At 43.7% G+C, this 22260-nt stretch overlaps 1 protein-coding gene across 2 annotated transcripts in view; it reads right to left on the reverse strand.

Moving 5' to 3' along the window:
* Window positions 1-21523, reverse strand: part of FGD2 (FYVE, RhoGEF and PH domain containing 2) — a 45921-nt gene extending 24398 nt beyond the window's left edge. The window contains exons 1-7 of one of the 2 annotated variants that reach the window (XM_020999560.2): window positions 21275-21523; window positions 8217-8571; window positions 6984-7070; window positions 5295-5443; window positions 2667-2823; window positions 1869-2007; window positions 508-566 (exon numbers count right to left, since the gene is read on the reverse strand). In XM_020999560.2, coding sequence (XP_020855219.1) covers window positions 508-566; window positions 1869-2007; window positions 2667-2823; window positions 5295-5443; window positions 6984-7070; window positions 8217-8571; window positions 21275-21339 — 1011 coding nt within the window. In that variant the 5' untranslated portion in view covers window positions 21340-21523. Of the gene's footprint in view, window positions 1-507; window positions 567-1868; window positions 2008-2666; window positions 2824-5294; window positions 5444-6983; window positions 7071-8216; window positions 8572-21274 lie in introns of those variants that run through there. The other variant, XM_078155395.1, reaches the window with a different exon arrangement.
* Between the last annotated feature and the right edge of the window lie 737 nt (window positions 21524-22260).

A 22260-nucleotide genomic window follows, 5' to 3' on the forward strand; every position in this document is an offset into this window, starting at 1 on the left:
TTTCTCTGCCAAGAAGTGGACAACCTGCTTCATCTCTGGTCCTGAGAGGCCTTTCCTGATCCCACTGACTACTAGTATTCCCCACTAGAAATTACTTTGTATTTACTTATGTGTTTCAAACAACTCAGGTTATTTCCTATGATCGAATGTAAGCTCCCTGAGGGCAGGTACACTGCCTTGCTTTTGCTTTGGTAACCCCAGCATCTTGCTTAGTCTCTGGCCCATAGTAGGAGCTTGACAAATGCATGTTCATGGGCTGATTGAGAGGGGTGAGGAAATGAGGGGGTGTTAGCAGATGACAGGATCCAGGGGAAATAGCAGCTTCCAGGGCAAGTGATTACCGTGGACCCAGAGTAAATCAGGGAGGAGAAAGTCCAGGAATGAGGGGGCAGCCACGGTACAGGGATGTTGGGGCACTTGGAGGGCCTAGCAGGAGGATCAGAAGGAATTAGAAACTTTAGGATTTGAGGCTCCCACCCTGCTGAGAGCTGAGGGGTCCCAGCTCACCATCTCAGTGATGGCTGCATTAGAATGCTGAGCAGCAGAGAAGATCATGTCCAGAGCTTCTGAAAGAGAGAGTTGCAAAGTCACAAAAAGGATGGATGGGGGAAAGGACTTGCTTTGTGAATGCTGGGACACTAAAACTGGTGGGGGGGGCAGTTCTGGGTTCTGAAAGAGGCTCTTTAGAACTCCCCAAAAAGAGGCGGGTCTACATTGGGTTATTAAGGGAAACAAGAAGTATTTGGGGCTGGTTCTTAAGCTGGGAGGCTGATGTCAGGAAGGATACCTATCTTTTTTCCCAGTTAACTCCTACCCCCAACTTGGGTGACTCCTGTTAGAGACAAAGCCTTAGGTAAAAGGGTAGAGAAGGCTTATACGAGGTGGATATTACCAAGATTCACAGTGTTGGGGAAACATGCCATTCAGTTTAATAATCATTTTTTAGGCACCTACTATGTGCAGAGCCCATATTAAGCAGTCTTAAGTTTAGGACAGCGGTGGGGAACCAGGGCCACACTTGAGGACCTAGAGGGCCCACATGTGGCCACAGGCTCCCCACCTCTGGTTTAGGACAATTCCTGAATCTCATTCTCTAGGGTTTGATTCCTCACTCCAGGGTAAAAGACCATAAGCTCTTCAAGGGTAGGAATGAGACTTATATGCTTTTCTTCTCTCCTAGTGGGGACCATCTCCAGTAGTCTTGATCTGTATCTTGCCATTGGACCCAAATGGCTCTGGAGGAGAAAGTGAGGCTGGTGACCTTGCACAGCCCTCCCTCACTTAAATCCAATTCACTTGCAAGTCGTGGCACCAATTACCTGATGTCATGGTCCTCTTCAAGAAGGACAAATGACAACAATAAAAAGTATCTGTCCTAGCACCTGTATCTATTTGTTGCACATAGTAAGTTCCTGATTCCATTTGACAAAGAACAGAACATTGAAATAAATAAGATATATATGATTCTTCTTTCACAACATGCCTCATGTGGAAATGTGTTTAATATGATTGTCCATGTAAAGCCTATATTAGATTGCATGCTGTCTTGGGGAGGGGGGAAATTTTGCAACTCAAAATCTTATACAAGTTAATGTTGAAAACTAAAAATAAACTTTAAAAAAAGAAGAAAGAAGACATAACTTATAGCACAGGTAGAGGAATAAAATAAGAATATAACAGTAGAATAAGGCACACAATACGTGAGAGGTTCCTAAGAGAGACACAAGCAAAGCACTACCGATGGGGGCTCAGAATAAGAAATGAGGCCATGTGGTCATTGAATAACTGAGTGAATACATGAAGAAATGGCCGTGTTCATGGCTCCCTGTCCAATCTATCCCTCCCACGTCCCCGGGCTAAGACCTTACTCTGGGCATCCGCCTGGTCCGGGGCATCAGCGGGTAGCTTCTGCACATACTCCTTCAGCAGCAGCTCATAGCGAGGGATCCTTTGCACGGGCTCCAGCATGTGATGTTGCAGGGTGAGGTTGCCACAGACCTCGCTGTTCTTGGGGGCAAGAAGAGAAGTGAGGGGGTGGGAGTGGAGGGAAGGTCAGACTGCTACTCAGCCTAGATGGGGCAGAATGCAGATATTCCAGGCCTGGGGGTGGATCCAGAGGGAAGAGATACAGGATGGGGTAGTGGGAAGATGCAGGAGACCTGGATTCTAGCCTCAGCTCTGTCCTGAAATTCCCGTGTGACCCTGCCCTCTCTGCGTCTTGGTTTCCTTCTCTGTGAAGGAGGGAGTTGGACAACGTGACCTTGAAGGTCCCTTTCAGCTCTAGAATTATATGAATTTGGTCGCAGATACCCAAAGTTTGGGAGGGTAGTGACAGGGTCTGACGGGCCAGTGCGTGCTGCCCCACCTGAAAGGGAGAGGTGGGAGATGAGGCCGACAGAGTAAGGACAGGCTGGCCATCCAGCTGACCGGGACCCGACCGTGACTCTTGGTTTATGTGTGGCATGCATAAGAAGGGGCTTAGGGGCAGGTATTTTTCTCAGGCCTCAGTTTTTCAAGTGATGACATGGGAAAGATGAGAATTTGTTTTCTCCTCATTTGAGATGTCAAGGGTGCAATGGCCTCTCTGTCTTTCCCTTCCTGTCCCTGTGCCCATTCTATACCTCCTCCCACCCCTGCTCTGGCATCTAGAGCTTCAGGCTCTCCACCTGGATTCGAGTGATGACCTCTTGGAAGGGTGGGCACTTCTCCATCCATATGGCCAGCAGCTCTGCTGCCCGCTCAAAGTTCTTCACATACTCGCCGTACATCTTCAGAAAGGGCGCCAGTTTCTGGATCACATCACCAATGCGGGGGACGGCAGCCCTGTGGGCAAGGACCTCATCCCTTATCCTCAGGCCTTTGAACCAATAATATCTAGGCTTTGTGGTGCAGTGGGTGAGGCACTGATTGGACTTGCAATTAAGAAGACTCAGGTTCAAATCCCACCCCTGATACTTACCTACTTTGTGACTCTGTGTCGATCAACTTTTCTGGACCTCAGTTTCCTCATATGTGAAATAATGGAATTGGGCTCAATGTCCTTTAAGGTCCCTTCTAATTTTAAATCTATGACCTTATAATCTAGATATGGCAAGGGTTGCCAATAATCCTAATAGACCAGGACAGCCCTGATGTCCTCCGGGAGGAAGTAACACTGACGACAAACACAATTAATACTACGATGCCATCCAGAATAAAGAATGCTGAATTTGGAGTCAGAGGATTTGTTATAGGCCACTTACTACCTGAGTAATTGTGGACAAGTCACTTTAACCTTTTTGTGTCTCAGTTTCCTGATCTGTAAATTGAGGAGATTGGACTCAATGACCTCAAAGTTCCCTTCCAATTCTTATTATCCAACTATAGAATCCAAGTCAATTCAATTCAACAGACATTAATTAAGGCAGCTAGATGGTGCAATGGATAGAGCAGTGGTCCTGTAGTAGTGAAGACCTGAGTTCAAATCTGGCCTCAAACACTTACTAAGTTGTGTGTCCACGGACAAGTCACTTAACCTGTCTGCCTCAATTTCTTCAGTTGTAAAATGAAGATCATAATATGACCTTTCTCCCAGGATTTTTGTGAAGCTCAAATGAAAAAATGCGTGTAAAGTGCTTAGCACAGTGCCTGGCACTGTGACCTGTTCAGTCATTGTTCAGTCACCCCTGACTCTACGTGACCCCATTTGGAGTTTTCTTGGCAAAGATACCAGAGTGGTTTGCCATTTCCTTCTCTAGCTCATTTTTTAATAGATGAGGAAACTGAGGCAAATAGGATAAAGTGACTTGTCCCGGGTCACACAGCCAATAAGTGTCTGAAGCCAGATTTGAACTCAAGAAGAGGAGTCTTTCTGACTTTAGGCCCAGCACTCTATCCACCACGCCATCTAGCTGCTCTTGCCTGGCTCATAGTAGGTGCTTAACAAATTATTGTTTCCTCACTATGTGCAGGGAAGCATTGAGGATGTATGAACGAATAATTTAAGGAGTGGATCCTTGTCTAATAATAAATTCCTTGAAGGCAGGGACTGCACCTTCCATTTCTGTGACTCTCTTTTAGCACAGAGATGACCACATAGTAAGCTCTCTATCTGTACTCATCAGAGTAAATAGCTCAGTCTGTAAAATTAACCCAGCATCTCTCCTTGATCTTTGACTCTTTTCAAAGAGATGGAATCAAAGAATTCTAGAACTGAATGATCATCAGTTTTAACACCTAACTTCCTTTTGGGGGTGGGGGTGGGGTGCCAGGGAGTAGGGATCTTCACCTGTATGGAGGGAATTCATGTGTGGAACACTCTACCAGCAATGCAACTTATCCGTAACTTGGCCTTTGAAAGCTGGTCTCTGAGAGGTTAACTAGTGCTAATACTAGTAACGGTTAACATCCATATGGTGCTTCAAGGTTAGAAAGCATTTTACATACGTTATCTTATTTGACCCTCATGACAACCCCGGGAGGTTTTTATTATCCCCATTTCCCAGATGAGGAAACTGAGCCTGAGAGAAGCAAAGAGGGTCATTTAGTTAGTGGGTAACTGAAACAAGATTCAAATTCAGGTCTTCTTGACTCCAAACCTGCACTCTGGCCACTATATCACATAGCTGCCTCCAAATAATAGAGAGCACATTGACCTCAATCCTTAAAATTTACAAAGAGTTTTTTTCGCATATATATATATATATATATATATATAGAGAGAGAGAGAGAGAGAGAGAGAGAGAGAGAGAGAGTGTGTGTGTGTATGTGTGTATATATGTGTGTGTGTGTGTATATACATATATGTATATATATATATATATATATATACACACACATATATATATATGTATATATATTTTTTTTTATTTAATTTACTTGCCCATGGTCAGAATGGCTAGTATATGTCAGAAGTAGGACCTCATTCCAAGTCTTTCCGACTCCAAGGCCAGTCCTCTATCCACTATCTGAGAGTCAGTAAGCCATGGCCAGAGGGCCAAATGTGTTCTGTCACCTGTACAATCCATGAGGAAAAAATAGTGCTTACATTTTAAAATAAATTGTATTCATCTCTCAGGCTATACAAAAACTGGTAGCAGATCAGGTTTGTTCTCCCCCATTTTATAGAAGAAAAAAATGAGACCTGGCGAGGGAAAATTTTTTCCCAAGATCCACAGTGCCCATGCTGGTTCTCCTGACATGCAGTCCACCATTTCAACTCAATTCAATTCAACAAACATCTGTGGAGTACCTACTATGTGCAAAGCACCCCATTGCTTCTCCCTCCCCAGGTGGACCCAGCCACCCCCACTCACCATTCGTCCACTCTTCTCTGAAGCTCTGGGAGGAAGAACTGGGAGTGGAATTGGTGAATGGAGGAGATGTTGGAAAAGATGAGTTTGACAACATCTTCAGAGAAAGCCTTGCTGCTGCGAGCTTCCTTCAACAGCTCCTCAAAGAAAACCTGAAGGCAGAATTCATTCAGACTGATGGAAGAGTGATCCAGGCAGCCAGAGGGCACTCCTAGGAAAGAGGCGCTCTGTCTGGTGTGGAGAAAGCTGAGTGCCAGAGAGCTGGTGACCTGCTCAAGGTTATACAGCCGGTATCCGATGGGCACTTCTGACGCGGTGTAACGTTTAAATTGACAAAGACCTGAAGTCTTTGTTTTATAAGATTTTTATATTCCACCTTCCTACTAGAATTCAGGGGTTGGTGAACCATCCTCTTACTACTTAAAAATGTAAAAACTATTCTTAGCTCAGGCTGTACAAAAACAGGCCAGGGCCAGATTCACCGGCCACAGTTTTCTGATTCCTGTATGAAATCATCACTTCCTTAAAGGAAAAGAAATTTTCTCTAAGGGTGAAATCATGAATTCAGAATCTGAGAGGTATTTAGGCCACTCTTTCCCCCTCATTTTACACATGAGAAGACTGAGGCCCAGAGAGGACTTGTCCAAGGCCACATAAATAATAGTTCGCTAGCATTTAAATATTGCTTACTAGGCAGCTAGGCGTTCAGCTGGGCCTGAGGTCAGAAAGAGCTGAATTTGAATCCTGTCTCAGACACTTACTAGCTGTGTGGCTCTGGGCAAGCTACTTAATTTCTGTTGGCTTCAGTTTCCTCATCTCTAAAATGGGAATAGTAATAGCACCTACATCACAAGGCTATTTTGAAGATCAAATGAGATAGTATTTGCAAAGACCTTATACGCTATAGGTACATAGCTTGTGTCGTTTTTTCAATTGTTTCTGACTCTGTGGCAAAGACGTTTACTGAGTGTTTTACTATTTCCTTCTCCAGCTCATTTTACAGATGAAAAAATGGAGGCAAACAGGGTTAAGTGACTTGCCCAGGGTCACACAGCTAGGAAGTGTCTGAGGCCAGATTTGAACTCAGGAAGAGGAATCTTCCTGATTCCAGGCCCAACACTGTACCCACTGGGCCACCTACCTGACCAGGTGTCATTTAACCTCTGTTTGTCTCAGTTTCCTCAGCTGTAAAATGGACACAATAGTAGCACCCACCTCACAGGGTTGTTGTGAAAATTAAATGAGATCATGTTTGCAAAGTGCTTAGCATAGTGCCTGGTATATAGTAGGTGCTATATAAATGTTAGCTGTTATTATTATTATCATCATTATTACTAGCTTTGTGGCCTTGTTTGCCTCAGTTTCCTCATCTGTAAAGTGGAGATCATAATAGCACCTACCTCCCAGGGTTGTTGTGAGGATCAAATGAGATCATATTTGTAAATCACTTGGCTAGTAGGTGCTATATAATGAGTTGATTATATTATTAATGTGAATATTATTAAGGAAGTACCTGAGTGGGGATTCACACCCAAGGCCCCGACTTCAAACCCAGCACACTTTTCCATTGTTGCCACGCCAATTCCCTCCCTCAGTGCCCAGCACTGAGCTCTCTGAACAGAGGACATGTAAACACGAAAGGAGAGGAATCCTGAAGATGGAGATTGGAGGCGGTGCATGTCAATCACTCACCTGATCCAGCAGGTGAAGGCGGGACACATAGGTCTGCTCTGTCTCCAGGAGCTCCCTGACAATTTTATTCTCTTCTGGCTCCTGCAACTGGGGAGGCAGGTTGGGGGTTAGAAATTAGTCCTCCCTCCTTCTTCAATTTATATTGTATTTATTTCTTTGCTCACATGTTGCACCTCCCAATAGTATGTAAGCCTCCTGAGGGCAAGAATTATTTTTAGTTTTTGTCTTTGTCTCCCCAGGCCTTAACATAGTGCCATCATAGGCACTTTTTATATATTTGTTGAGAGAATGAGGTACAGTACCTAGCAGTCAGGAAGACTTGAGTTCAAATCCTGCCTCAGATACAAAGTAGCTGTATGACCCTGGGCAAGTCACTTAACTTTTCTCTAGCTCAGTTTCCTCATCTGTAAAATGGGGACAATAATAGCACCTACCTTCCCAGGTGTTGTGAGGACCAAATGAGGTAATAGTCATAATATAGCACTTTGTAACCCTTAAGGTGCTATATAAATGCTAGTTAATGTTATCATTGAATGGTGGCGAGGCAGCCGACTTTGGTCCAGCCTAGGTTTTTATTGTCACTCCCTCACTCCACCAACAATTTTTACTATTATCACTAATAAATTCCTAGTACATAATAATCCTGAAAATTTCACATTGTTATACTGGTAACATACTAATACTAATTCATGATGATAAGTAATAACGGTACTAACAAAAAATACTTCATATTTGAATAGCACTTTGTACTTTCCAAAGTACTTTTACATACATATATTATCTCATTTGAATCTTAGACATCCTCACAGGACAGGTGTTATTCCCATTTTGTAGGTGGGGACACTGAGTCCTAGATAAATAAAATTATTTACCCAGGGTCACTCTACTCCGTGGAAAAGTCAGAACTAGAACTCAGGCCTCCTAGCTCCCAATTAAAGGCATTTTCCACTATATCATCATATTGCCTCCTTGGAAAGGAGAGAAACAGAGGTTCCAAAGGTGGAGGGATTCCAGGGCACAGGGGGAGATGGGGAGAAAGCCAGGAAGAAACCCAAGCATCTAATTGCCCAAATGCTGCCTTTGACGGTCAGACAGCTCTTTCTCAGAGGGCTGCTTACTCCCATGAGTCCAGACCCCAGTGGCTCGCACTCTTTAAGATGTGATGACAAGTGGGTAAGGGGTGATGGACAGCAGGGTCACCTCCCTTGCCCCCCAGCATCAGCCCATAGGAACCTGCTTGCTGATGTTTACAGTAGCTTCACATGACTTCCTCCAGACTCCGTCTGAGATCTTATTCCTCAGGGAGCTCAGTAACCTGGTGCTGACTGCCCGGTGGCCAGGTCCCAGTTGTTCTTCCAGACTTTCACTTTGCCAGGGCCCTGGAGTCATATCAAAGAGGGGCTCCATAAGTGTCTGGGGTTTCTTGGACATGGAGCCATGCTGCTCTTGTTCAGACCTGGGGTCTTTGGTCTCAGCTCCTGGGGTCTCAAGAAGGCCTGGAGAGAACGGTTTGAGCTGTCCCACCCTGGAGGAGGCAGAGCAGCTTTTGGGAGAAGGTCTGTCCTTGGCTTGCTGCTTGTGGGAGGCCCTGGATATGGGACACAGAACCATAGAATATTGTTTTTAAATTTTAGACTCCATGGTTTCTAATGCCCTTCCTAACTCTAAATCATTTCAGATACCTGTGTCTTAAGGAACTGAACAAGCATGTTCATGTGGGAAGGACCAGTTAAGTAGCTGGTGAGCTGAGGGTTAGAATAAAAGCCCACACACGCCGCTTCCCACCTCCACACGCCTATTGCTACCATCCTAGGCAGGAGATGGAACGTCTAATATTCTCACCCTTCTTTGAGTTTCTAGCTCCTGGTCTAGGGAGGGAAGGAGATGACATTTTCAGAAATTTACAACTGGAAAAGACTTCAGAAGCCCCCTAATGCAGCCCTCACATAAGGCAGAAGTGAAAACAAGTTTTCCAGGATCTCCATCACCCACCCTGCTCCAGTCCCCAGGTCACTCTTTCTCAGTAACCTCAGCTTTTGAACATGACTCAAAGTGGACTTTGTGTTTCTTGTCTTTGGGTGACAACCTACTTCTCTGTTTAAATGCACACACTCAGACAGGAACTTGTGCACTCATACAGAATCATATACAGTCTTTGCAAACACATATAGGTCTCTGCACACATAAACAAAAAGAATCCTGTGCACACCCACATGTTTGTAAAACTTGTTCACAGCTTCACATGCGCGTGTGAACACATGTCCTCAACAGATGCCCATTTGGCCACAGATTTTGAGAATAGCCTATGAAGTACCACTACACCCAATTCTTCACTCTTTGGCCCATACATAAAAGACTATAGGTGATGAATAGCGGAAGGATTTCTCTTCTTGTTCAACCTCTAATTAATGCTTGCTGATTTGACCACTACAGCCCTTTAAATTTAAAGGGAGGGGCCTTTTAAATGCCCAGTAATCCATTAGACGCAGTTTTCCAAAGGTGACAGCCTGTTTTCTCCTCCTGTTAGAATCTGGACCTCATTCATCATCAGTTTGCAGTGTCCACCCAATCCATCCCTGATTCAGCTGCTAAAGTACAGGTTAGAACATATCATCCCCCTACCAATAAACTCCAGCACCTCCCTATTATCCCTAGGATCAAAAAAAAAAGTCCTCTCCTTGGCTTTTCACAACATGGCCCCTTCCTGCCTTTCCAATCTCCTTACTTTTTACTTCTATCTGCACACTCTACAAAGGGCAGCTAGGTAGAACAGTGTATAGAGTGCTGGGCCTGAAGTCAGGAAGACTCATTTTCCCGAGTTCAAATCCAGCCTCAGACACTTGCCAACTCTGTGACCCTGGACAAGTCACTTAACCCTGTTTGCCTCAGTTTCCTCATCTGTCACATGAGCTCGAGAAGGAAATGGCAAACCGCTCCAGTATCTCTGCCAGGAAAACCCCAAATGGGGTCACCAAGAGTCAGACAACTGAAATGATACAACAGCAACACACTCTACAATCCAGTGACATAGGCCCCTTTGCTATGCCTCACATACAACACGTGATCTCCCAACTGGCTGTCCTCAGTACCTGGAATGTGCTGCCTCCTCAGTACAGCCTTCTCACTTCCCTAGCCTCCTTTAAGACTCTCTTCCTTCTGCAGGGCTTTCCCAGTTCTTCTCCTCTCCCTCCACCTCCATGACTAGGGCCTTTTCTCTGAAATTACCTTCTATTTACACTGTATATATCTTCATATACAATGTGTGTGTGTGAGAGAGAGACAGACAGACAGAGGAAAGAAAGGAGAGAAAGTGAAAGGAAAGAAGCAGAAAAAGAAGAGAGAAAGGGGAGGGGAGAGAGAGAGAGAGAGGAGAGAGAGAGAGAGAGAGAGAGAGAGAGAGAGAGAGAGAGAGAGAGAGAGAGAGAGAGAGAGAGAGAGAGAGAGAGAGAGAGAGAGAGAGAGAGAGAGAGAGAGAGAGAGAGAGAGAGAGAGAGAGAGAGAGAGGGAGAGAGGAGAGGGGAGGGGAGGGGGAGGGGAGGGGGAGAGATCAGACTGCAACCCTCTGAGCCAAAGGCATATATGGGAGTTGGCTCTATCATGTTCCTTGATCTCCACAGCTGGCAACTATAAAGACAATGAGAGACAATTTCTATCCCACCTCCAGACAATTCTCCTGATTTGAGCTGAGATCTCTCTCCCAGCTGGAGAATTGATTATTCTGGTATATTTTTGTCTGTATGTCTGTCTGTATATGTGTGTGTGTGTGTGTGTGTCTGTCTGTATTTTAATCTATGGGATTTTTCTGATTTGTGTTTGGTAAATGGGTTTAATCTCTAGGCATTATTTGTTTTTTGTTTTGTTTTGTTTTTAATTTATTTTATTAATTTATTGTGATTTATCAACAATCACTTCCATATGCTTTTGACTTTAAAATTTTTCTTCCCCTCTCCCATCTCCCTCCCCAAGACGGTGCACAAATGTAGGCTTTACATTTACATTCCTATTAAACATAATTTCACATTAGTGAAGTTGTAAGTAAAAATTAAAACCAATAAGAGGAACCATCAGAAAGAGGAAACAAAATTCAACAGAAGAGAAAGAAAAAAAGATAGCAATTCAACTTCCATAGTTCTTTCTTTGGATGTGGATAGCATTTTCCATCTCGAGGCCTCTGGAGATGTCTTAGATCCTCGTAATGCTGAGAAGGGTTCAGTTTAACAATATTAGTCATCGCATAACGTGGCTGTTACTGTGTACAACATTCTCCTGGTTCTGCTCACTTCACTCAGCATCAGACCATACAAGTCTTTCCAGGTTTTTCTGAAGTCAGCCTTGTTCATCATTTCTTATAGCACAATAGTATTCTATTACATTCATATACCACAACTTGCTCAGCCATTCCCCAATTGATGGGCATCCTCTCACTTTCCAATTCTTTACCACTACAAAAAGAGCTGCTATGAATATTTTTGTACATGTGGGTTCTTTCCCCATTTGTATGATCTCTTTGAGATATAGCCCTAGAAGCGCTATTGCTGGGTCAAAGGATATGCACATTTTTATAGCCCTTTGGGCATAGTTCCAAATTGTTCTCCAAAATGGTTGGATCATTTCACAACTCCACCAACAATGTATTAGTGTTCCAATTTTCCCACATCTTCTCCAACAATTATCATTTTCCTGTTTTGTCATGTTGGCCAATCTGATAGGTGTGATGTGGTACCTCAGAGTTGTTTTGATTTGCATTTTTCTAATCAATAATGATTTAGAACATTTTTTCATATGACTATAGATGGCTTTAATTTCTTCATCTGAGAACCGTCTGTTCATATCCTTTGACTATTTATCAATTGGGGAATGGCTTGTAGTCTTATAAATTTGTCTTAACTCTCTATATATTTTAGAAATGAGGTCTAGGTACTATTTGTAATGGTCTTTGGTGTAACCAGTATTTGGTGGGAAGAGGCCAAGTTGGTGAGCATAAGCTAAAGGCTACCTCCTGCCCCATTAAGAGTGACCAGAAAAGCAGCTTTTGTCCTGAATCTATCCTCCCTCTACATCAGAAATATTTGATGAGTGGCATAGATATCTTTCTAGCTGTAAAGCTGTCTGGGAGACTGGAGGAGAGATTTCCCAGCCTTGTTGGTCCTGAACTTTGCCTGTACCTCTTCCTCCCAGATATCTGGCTCTCAGCATGAACATGGTCCTCTCACTTTCCACAAACATAGGCTAAACTAAGTCATATCTATCCATGCCACTTGTGAACTGCTTCCATATATAAATATATGTTATATTTATATAGTATAGATAATAGATAATAATATGGTATATATATAAAACATATTTAAATATCTTATCTTATATATTATAATATATTATATACAATATATTATATTCTATATAATATATAATTATTTAAATTATACTTATAATTTTTAAATAAATGATATTTATGTTACATTTATAATTATAGATATAGATAATAATATAGTATGTATCAAACATATTCAATATTTATTTTATATATTATATGTACATAAATATATTTTGTACATTATACTATATTGTATATGATATATTTTATATTATATAATAATATGTATAATTATTTAAATTATTTTTATATTTTATATATTTTACATGTGGAAGCAGTTCACATGTGGCACAGATAGATATGACGTGGATAAATCATGGAGAGATATGATCATATTATCTAAATATCTAGGTATTTAGATAATATATTTGTATACACATATATGTATATGTATATTATATGTTTATACCAGTCAGTATGTATGCATGTGTACCCAGGGATGTACATATATGTGTGTGAATATGTATATGTGTGTGCCCAGGGGTGTGCTGAAGCCAATTGTTAAATTTCCAATGCCTTTCATCTGTATTTTTCATAAAGCCAGTTGTTAAACATTTATCAACACACCCCTGTACCTTATAAACACACACAGGAAAAGGAATTCTTGCTACAGTATGCACAACAAGTGATCATTCAGAATCTGTTTGATCATCTCCAAGGAGGGGGATCCCAACCCTTCTCAAGGCGTCCCAAAATCCATTACAAGACTGATGAAAAATGAAATAAATAGAACCACAGAAACATTAGACACTATAAATGCATGTAAATGAAAGAGAGATAACAGCTACAAAAATGCATTGGAGCACTGTAATTATGACGGTTGAGCTTGGCACCAGGGGCGACACAATGCATCTTCTGAAGGACCGGAGACATGGTTTTTAATACGGTCAATGTGTCTGTTGGTTGGATTGACTGTGTTTGTTCCAAAAGAAGGCTTTTATTTGGGAGGGGGAGGAGGGCAGAAGGGGAAGTATGAAGGAGAGAGAGAGAATATATATGTGCGGGTGTGTGGGTGTGGGTGTGAGGGGCTGTCAGTAACTATGATACAAAAAAACAAGACCAAAAGGAAGAAAACAGTGTCAGAACAAATGTTTTGTTTTTGTTTTTAAATACACAAAAGAGAATGAAAGTAAGGTGAGAAACCCTACACAGACAAGGGCAGTTTTGTTACTATTGAGTTAAATATGTCGTACATTTTAAAAAAACGACCCAGACTGTGAAGTTCAGAGCTTCACATACAGTTCTTTTCTGTTTTTCTTTGTGTGTTGAAATGTTCATGTTGGTTGATGTTTGTTAAATTCGTAGTAAAAAAGAAAATTAAAATAAAATGTATCTCCCTTCTTTGTAGCAGACTGTGGGTTTGGGATAGGCAACTAGATGGCTCGGTGGATAGAGTGCTGGGTCTGGAGTCAGAAAGAGCTGAGTACAAAAGTGACCTTAGGTGCTATCTGTGGGACCCTGGGCAAGTCACTTAACCCTCTTTGCCTCAATTTCCTTATCTGTAAAATGAGCCGGAGAAGGAAATGCCAAACCCCTCTGGTATCTTTGCCAAGAAAATCCCAAGAAGAGTTACAAAGAGTCAGACTGGACTGAAAAACAACTGAACAATAACAAAAATGCTCTTTCTATGCTCCACACTGAGGAGTTCAAATCCCACCTCTGACAGATCCCAGCTATATGACACAGAGTAAATCTCTTTCTCATTGCTCTGGGCTGCTCTGTGTAAATTGCTGAGGTGAAACATGCATTGGTAGTTGGAGTTTGCTCATCTGGGAAGCCCACCTTTCCAATGAAACCACAGATCTAATCCCTATCCCTATCTATAGATAGCTTAAGACCAGGACATCTTTGCTGGGGCTATCTTCACCAGATCCACGGTTCTTTCAGGCCTTACATCTATGTAAGTAAAGAAGATTTTGTCATTCCTTTTTAGATAATAGTTCCAGGATCCTGGATAATATTTCCCACAAATTATGGTTGAAAACATCTCTCCCACAGTAGCAGTAGAGATAGAGGGATGACATAATATAGGCCTACGCTGTACTAAGTCATGATGATATTGCTTAAATTAACCTGTGAGCTTAATGTTGGCAAGATGCCTTCCTTGTCTCTTGTCCTATAAAGCAAGTGGGCACTGGTCTGTAAGTGGGGAACCCATTTTGGGACTTGGGTAATGCATAGAGGAATGCATGTGCCTACCTTGATTGTCCCCCATCAAGGCTGAGGGAGAATCTGTGTTTTCCTCAATCAGCCCCCAGTGAAGTTTAGGGGACCAGTAGGAGTCTTAATGATGGGGATGGGATCTGAACCCCTAAAAGGAAAAGACTATGTCTTTGGGATCTGGACCCGAAAAAGGAAAAGCCCTGGACTTTCCCACATGGCCAAATATTTGGCATTCACCTGAGGCTATAATCCTATCAACTGGCCTTTCATTATTCCCTAAACCCAATCTCCCAATTTTCTGTTACCCTTAACCTAGCCTATCCCTTCATTGTCTTACCTCCCAACAATCCCCTGCCACTTCCCACCCTTCATCTATCTAGACTCTCCTTTGGCCACGTGGTCCAGGTCCCTGGGCTCTGTTACCTCACAGTCACCCCACCTTACTGGCCACTCCCATCCAGATCCTCCTTAGGCCCCTCTTCCAGTCACCCCAGACCATTTGGCCACTCCTAGATCCCTCCCACAGTCTTTCTGTATATAAGGTCCATCTGGCCTCCATTGAGGTGCTCAGATTTTTAAGATCTGGCCCGCTTGCATTAGTGATACAAATGCTTAGATTCCTTAAGAGTCTGGCCAATATGGCGGATTCTTTAAATCTCAACCACTCCGATCAATGTCCTAATAAACCTTGTCTTTAGCTAAAAGAAGGCTTGGGTCAAATTCATTTGGGCAGGACCTGTATGTCATGATTTTGGGGTCCCAGAACCCCTAAATCTCTTGGGGGATGTTTTGGTGAGGCAATTGGGGTTAAGTGACTTGCCCAGAGTCACACAGCTAGTGAATGTTATGTGTCTGAGGCCAAATTTGAACTCAGGTCCTCCTGACTCCAGGGCTGGTGCTCTATTCACTGTGCCACCTAGCTGCCCCCACCCTTAAATTTCTAAACCTCAGCAGTAACTTCTACCATTCTCACCAGCCCCTGTGAGAAGTGTGATTAGGGAATACTGTAGGAGCTGGTGCTCCTATTATCAACCTCTTTTAAGAAGACTAGGCTAGAATAAAGTAAACTTATGTAACCCCTTATTATGACTCCATTCCTGTCTTCCTGTCAACCTGTGCTAGAACACCTGTTAGTGTCAGGAGCCTTACCCCACAAATTGTGTTACCAATGTGTTTACCTGTCAAACAACCTGTCAGCCGTCTCAGCTGGCTGCTCACTGGGCTCCAGCTCCCTTGCTCCTGCACATGGGTGTGCTCCTTCCTTCCCTCCCAGCATGCCCCCCAACCCTCCCCAGATCACTTCCTCTTTCCCCTGAATTTCATGCTCATTTGCCCTTTCCCTCTCACTTGTAGTCCCTAATACTTTCCAAAGCCTCTCCATAGGCATCACCCCTTTTGAGTTTCCCAATAGCTCCTAACTGCTCCCACCCTTCTATCCTCCGCTGTCTCCTAAAGTCTGTCCACGTTCATACTCTTTGTTTCCATGACACCATCTATCAATCTCATCTTTGCCATCCCTTTCTCCTTTTACCTTCAATCTTTCCCAACATCAGGATCTTTTCCAATGAGTCCCATCTTCTCATTCTGTGGCCAAAGTATTTAAGTTTCAGCTTCGGTATTTGCCCTTCCAGTGAAGAGCCTGAATTAATTTTTTTAAGTATTAACTGATTTGATTTCCTACAGAGGAGGAAACTAAGTTTCATAGAAGGGAAATGACTTAGCCAAGATTACAAGTAAGTGAAAGAGTTGGGACTAGCATTTGGAGCTGGGAAGCATCCTAAGGCTCATCTAAGCCAACACCTTCCTTCTGAGGAGGGGGTAACTGAGTCCTAAAGAAGGGGAATAACTTCCTCAAGAACACACAGCAAGTGCGTGGAGTACTGGGCCTAGAATCAGGAAGACTTAGGTTCAAATCCAGCCTCAGACACTCACCAGTTGTGTGACCTTGTGCAAGTCACTTAACGTCTGCCTCAGTTTCCTCAATTGTAAAATGGGGATATTAGCAAGTTAGGGACAGAGCTGAGATCAGAGTCTAAGTTTTCTGACTGCAGTTTCCAATGCTCTTTCTACCACACTAGTACTTCACTGCCTCTCGATTCTCTTGAATCTTCCCACTACCCCACACTCCTTGATGACTGGAGCCCTGTGGATTTGGAGCCTGAGGGCTTGGATTCAAATCCTAGCACTGCCATTTACCACCCATGTAATTTAGGGCAAGGCCTCTCTGGGCCTCAGTTTCCTCATCTGTAAAACAAGGGAACTGGACTAGCTAATCTCTTATGTCCCTTTCAGCTCTAGAGTTATGATCCAGCCTTCTTGCCTGTGACCACAGCTCTTCCAGCAGAATGAGGGCTCTGTTGTCTGTGTCCAGAAACACTGTAACTGTTTTCTGTTCTATATTTTGTCTTAGTTTCTGCTTCTGCATTTCTCCCCCCAAAAAACTCCAGCAGAGCTTCTGTTTCCTCTTGTTGTCACCCCTGCCCTCAAGAAGCCAAGAGCTACTGAGCACCCAGAGTTGCAGATCCCTTCCCAGCAAAGAGAGTCAGGAAGTACTTCTCCGCCCCACCTCTACTGCCCTCCCCACCCCCACACTTCAGGGAGTTCATTCTACCTACAGAGGGTTATCCTGATGGATGACTCCTGTTCTGACGGGTTTGCGAGAGGAGACACAGATTTGGTTCCTGGGCACCCTGTGATGGGGGCTCACTAAGGGCCGGATGATGATGTAACAAGAATGGAATAACCCCAGTGCTTAAAGTACTGAAGAAAATTGGAATGGGTCAGGGGTTATAAGGGCTGTCATGAGAACCTAGCTTTAGAAGGGGGAGGGACCTTGGAGGTCATCTAGTCCCACCCCTGCAGAAGAGGTGGTATACCCACTAGAATTTGATTCACTATTTGCCTTCTCTGCTACTTCCTACCTGTGTGACCTTAGGGAGCTCATTTAACTCCTCTAGCCTAAACCCTGAGGGTCTTCCCCTTCCAGATTGATTCTTTTGGGTAGGCAAACTAGGCCATTTTTTGCCTTAATTCTTACCTAGCCTTGAATCATTGAATGGGTGTTGCCTCAGACAAAGTGATGACTTTGCACAGCTCTGCCTCACTTAAATCCAGTTTACTTGCAAGTCAAGGTATCACCCTGTTGATGTCATTGGCCCTCTTCAAGAACGAAGGACAAACAGCAACTTCACGTGAACTAAAAGGGTTGGACCCCATGACCTCTAAGGTCCCTTCCAGCTCTGCATCTACAACCTCAGCTGGAATCATGCATCCTGTCCCATGACAGACATTCTGTAGAATTGGAAGGCTCTTAGAGTTGGTACAGTGGAAAGACCGATGGATCTGGACTCAGAGGACCCGGGTGCAAATCCTGGCTCTGCCCCTTACTGTGTCTGTGGGGTTGGCAATCCACTTCAGCTCTCTAGGACCTCATCTGTAAAATGAATCGGTTGGAATCCCAATTGTGGTTGTTGGATCGTTTTCAGCCGTGTTCCGACTCTTTGTGACTCCTTTTTGGGGTTTTCTTGGCAAAGATACTGCAGTGGTCTGGCACTTCCTTCATAGATGACCTTTAAAGTCCCTTTCCAGTTTGAGATTTATAACGATATGACCCTATGAAGGAACAACTAGGTGGCTCAGTGGATAGAATGCTGGGTTACAGTCAGGAAGACCCAGGTTCAAATCCAGCCTCAGACAATTACCAGTTGTGTGACCCTGGTCAAGTCACTTCACTTTCGTTTGCCTCGGCTTTCTCAATTGTAAAATGGAGATATTAGAACCTACCTCACAGGATTGTTGTGAAGTTCAAACAAGGCATTTATAAAGTGCTAAGAGCACAGTGCTTGGCTCTTAATAAATGCTTGTTTATTAATAAAAAAATACTTTTAGTAAATAGATGAATTTCCTCCCCAAATCTGTACTTCAAACAGGAATCCTCTCTAGGTATTTCTGACAAACTGTTGACTCAGTTCTCATGCTTGAAGATCTCTAGTTTTGGGGAACCCACTGAGGATGACCATTCTTCTTCTATGCAGCATTCATTTGAGGAAGTTTTCCCCTTTATCTAACTTAAATCTTCAGGCAGCAGCTTCCTCCTATGGCTCCTGGTTCTGCCTTCTGGAGCCAACATGGACGAAGCCAAGCCCCCCTTCGACGAGACAGCCCTTGGGACACTTGAAAATAGCCACCACGTTCCCTGCGTCTTTTTTTCTGCAGGCCAAAGATACCCAATTCCTTCCATCAATCCTCAAAGTCTTCATCTCCTGTCCTCTCGCCATCCTGGGGACCCTCCTCTGCACACTCTCTAGTTTGTCAATGTCTTTCCTAAAATGTGATAGCCCAAACCAAAAGGAATGTTCCCGATACAGCCCCTCTGTATTCTGGACACCTCATGGTTCTTTATTTATCCCAGCATGGCTTTAGCTTTCTCAGTGGCCATGTTATACCATTGACCCAAATTAAGTTTGTATGTCATTAAAATGTCCAGTTCTTTTCACATACACACACACACACACACACACACACACATACACACACACACACACAGAGTTGTCTAACTACAACTCCCCTGTCATGTCATTGTGAAAATGATTTTTTTGATGTCTCTTTGTCAAAATTCATCTGATTAATCTCGGCTTGTGAATATCTTTTTCAATCCTCATTCATTTCACACTTATACTGCCTTATATTATAGCTATTTGGGTACATGCCCTACTATCTTTCCCACTAGATTATAGGTTCCTTGTGGACAGGGATGATGTATTATTCATTTCTATATTCTTCATAGCACTTAACATAATGCTGGACATATAGTGGGTACCCAGCAAAATTTTTTTTAATAAATCAAAGAATGAATGTCACTCACACAGCATATACAAGTAGGATGTTAAGGCTGCTTTGTCCTGAGGTAAACTCTCCTAAGTTTCCAGGATGGGTGATGGGCACTGTAGCTGCTGAGAGAGGACAGAGTCCCCAAGCTGGGGAATGTAGGTCCATATGCACTATTGCCATGTCCTCCATACTGCCAGCCCTCACCATCTGTCTTGCCACTGCACCCTCTGGACTTCAAGCCCTTGCCATCTGCCCTGCTGAAGTACTCTTAAGAACCTCCGGCCTCACCACCCACCTTGCTGCTGAACCTTAACCCCTGTAGCACAGCCCTCCTATATGCGTTGCCTCCTCCCATTAGAATGTGAACTCCTTCAGAGAAGAGACTGGTCTTACTTTTCTGTCTATACCAGAGTGCGTGGCACATAGTAGGTACTTAATAAATGTCTTTTCATTTATTCATTCATTCACACTGTCAGGAGCCAGAGGTTCAAGCTAGAACCCTAATACCACCCCAAAACATATGAACTATACAATGCCGTATCTCTAGGAGTCGCCACGTGGTACCACATCTTATCTGTCTGCAGGGCCAATCCCTGTTCACTATCTCGACCCACCCCACCCACTCAAAGCTGAAGGTTCAAGAATGAGAAGATGAGAACACATGGGAAGAGGTTACAATTAGGCATGATGCCGGCTAAGTAGGTGGGAATGTGGGGAGAGGAGGAGGGAGACATTTTGGGAGCCAGGCAGTGATCTGGAGGAGGGAAGAGGACAAGATTGGAGAGATAAGGAAACAGGAAGAAGGGAGCAAGGGGGAGTAAGAGGTGAGGTCACAGTTCAGTTAGGAAGAGTTGTACAACCCCATACCAACTTTTCACAGGCCAGACTCCGACTTAAGTAGTTTCCAGATGCATGAGCATATATGTAGTACACAAACACATATCCATGTATAATATGCATTCATATATAAACCCCCCATATTATATGCACATGTATCATATATTACTGTTCTCAGTAAGTCGTTTCAGTCGTATCCAACTCTCTGTGATCCAGTTTTGGGGTTTTCTTGGCAAACATACTGGAATAGTTTGCCATTTCCTTTTCCAGTTCATTTTACAGATGAAGAAACTGAGGCAAACAGGGTGAAGTGACTTGCCTAGGGTCACACAATTAGTAAGTGTTTGAAGCTGTATTTGAACTCAAATCCTCCTGCCTCCAGGCCGGCACTCTATCCACTGTGCCACCTAGCTGCCCCTTTGTATCGCATATATACAATCATATATTCAGAACATACGCACACATGGACACAGAGTTTCTTTCTTGCATAACTACTATTATTCCCTAAGTCCATTTTCCTGAACCTCCAGGTCCCTAAGCTGCACTAGGACAGAATGAGACATGTTTGCTGAGGACCATACGACAGAGTGAGGTACCATGCAGGGGGGGAAATGGGCTTAAAATCAGGAGTTAGTAGGAATTTTTTTGGAATTTAGAATTTGGATAGATTTGATATCTAATTGTAGCCTAAGTTTCCTGAGGGATGAGAGGAACACAGTGAAGGGGCCAAGGACTGAGACAACATGATACAGTGGAAAAAGCCTTGGTTCTGTAGTCAGAGGACCTGGGTTCAAATCTTGCTTCTGACACTAATCTGTGGGACCTTAGGCAAAATCGCTTCTTTTCTCTGGGTTTCGGTTTCTTCATCCATCTAGGGTTATACTAGGTGGCCTCTGAGGTCCTTTCTAGATCTAAATCTATGATAGGATGATCCTATTAATTCTAAAGGTATTAAAAAGGTGTCCTATCCACTATAGCAATGGCCCTTCCCCTACCATTGCCAGGCTCCAGCCCGGCCTCAATCCATCTACTAGCACAGCCTCTTCATATGGGCCCCAGCATCTTTCCCAGTCTCCCCAAACCGTACCTGTTGTCTTCCATCACAGTCAGTAGGTTAAACACCGTCACCAAGTTGTCTCCTTCTCTCTCCATCCTGCAGGGCACTGGGCACTTCTCCCCTACAGTCTGCCGCACAGAAATGAAGGTGGGAGGCTTCCAGCCACCAAACCCAACAATAGCCCTACTGTCCTGACTACAGGCTCAGGCATTCAGGAAGTGAGCCCATCCTCGCTGGGCTGCAAGCTCTGCAGTCCTGTTCCTGCCTTCAGACATGGGAAAGAGGAAGGATCCCTGACCCCTCCCAGAAGAGATGGTCAGAGTAGGAGGAGCCCAGCCGGGACTGCATCTATGTCCTCCTTGGGGGAGGAAGGAGCTCTCACCCTGGGTGACCCACTGGATCTGCTCACTCTGCTTTTGAAGTTCTCCAAAGATTGAGCATGTCCGCATTTCCCAGTCAGTCTCTGAGAGGTCTGGCAGATCATTGGTGCAGCCCCCATACTTAACAGAATTTGAAGTGGAAGAGAACTCGTGAGAGGACTCTGTACTAAATACCTAACAAATGGTCATACAGCCTCTTCTTGAAGACCTCCAGTGAGCAGGAACTCCACCACCTCTGGAGGCACCCCATTCCATTTTTGGATGGGTCTAATTGTAAGAAGGCAGCTAGGTGGTGCCATGGTGCATAGAGTGCCGGGTCTAGAGTCAAAAAGACTCATCTTCCTGAGTTCAAATCCAGCCTCCAACACTGATGAGCTATGTAAGCCTGGGCAAGTCACTTAACCCGATCTGCCTCAGTTTCTTCATCTGTAAAATGAGCTGGAGAAGGAAATGGCAAACCATTCCAGTATCTTTGACCAGAAAGACTCAGACATGAGTGAAACATCCAAACAAACAACAGCGAAAAATTATTAGGAAGTTTCTCCTTGATAGTAAGTCTAAATTGGCTGCTCTGCAACTTCTGTCCTCTGGGGCCAGATTGAACAAGTCTAATCTTTGCTCCACATGACAGTCCTT

Source organism: Phascolarctos cinereus, unplaced genomic scaffold, assembly GCF_003287225.1.
Source record: "Phascolarctos cinereus isolate Bilbo 61053 unplaced genomic scaffold, phaCin_HiC Scaffold_5;HRSCAF=322, whole genome shotgun sequence".
NCBI classification, from domain to species: domain Eukaryota; kingdom Metazoa; phylum Chordata; class Mammalia; order Diprotodontia; family Phascolarctidae; genus Phascolarctos; species Phascolarctos cinereus.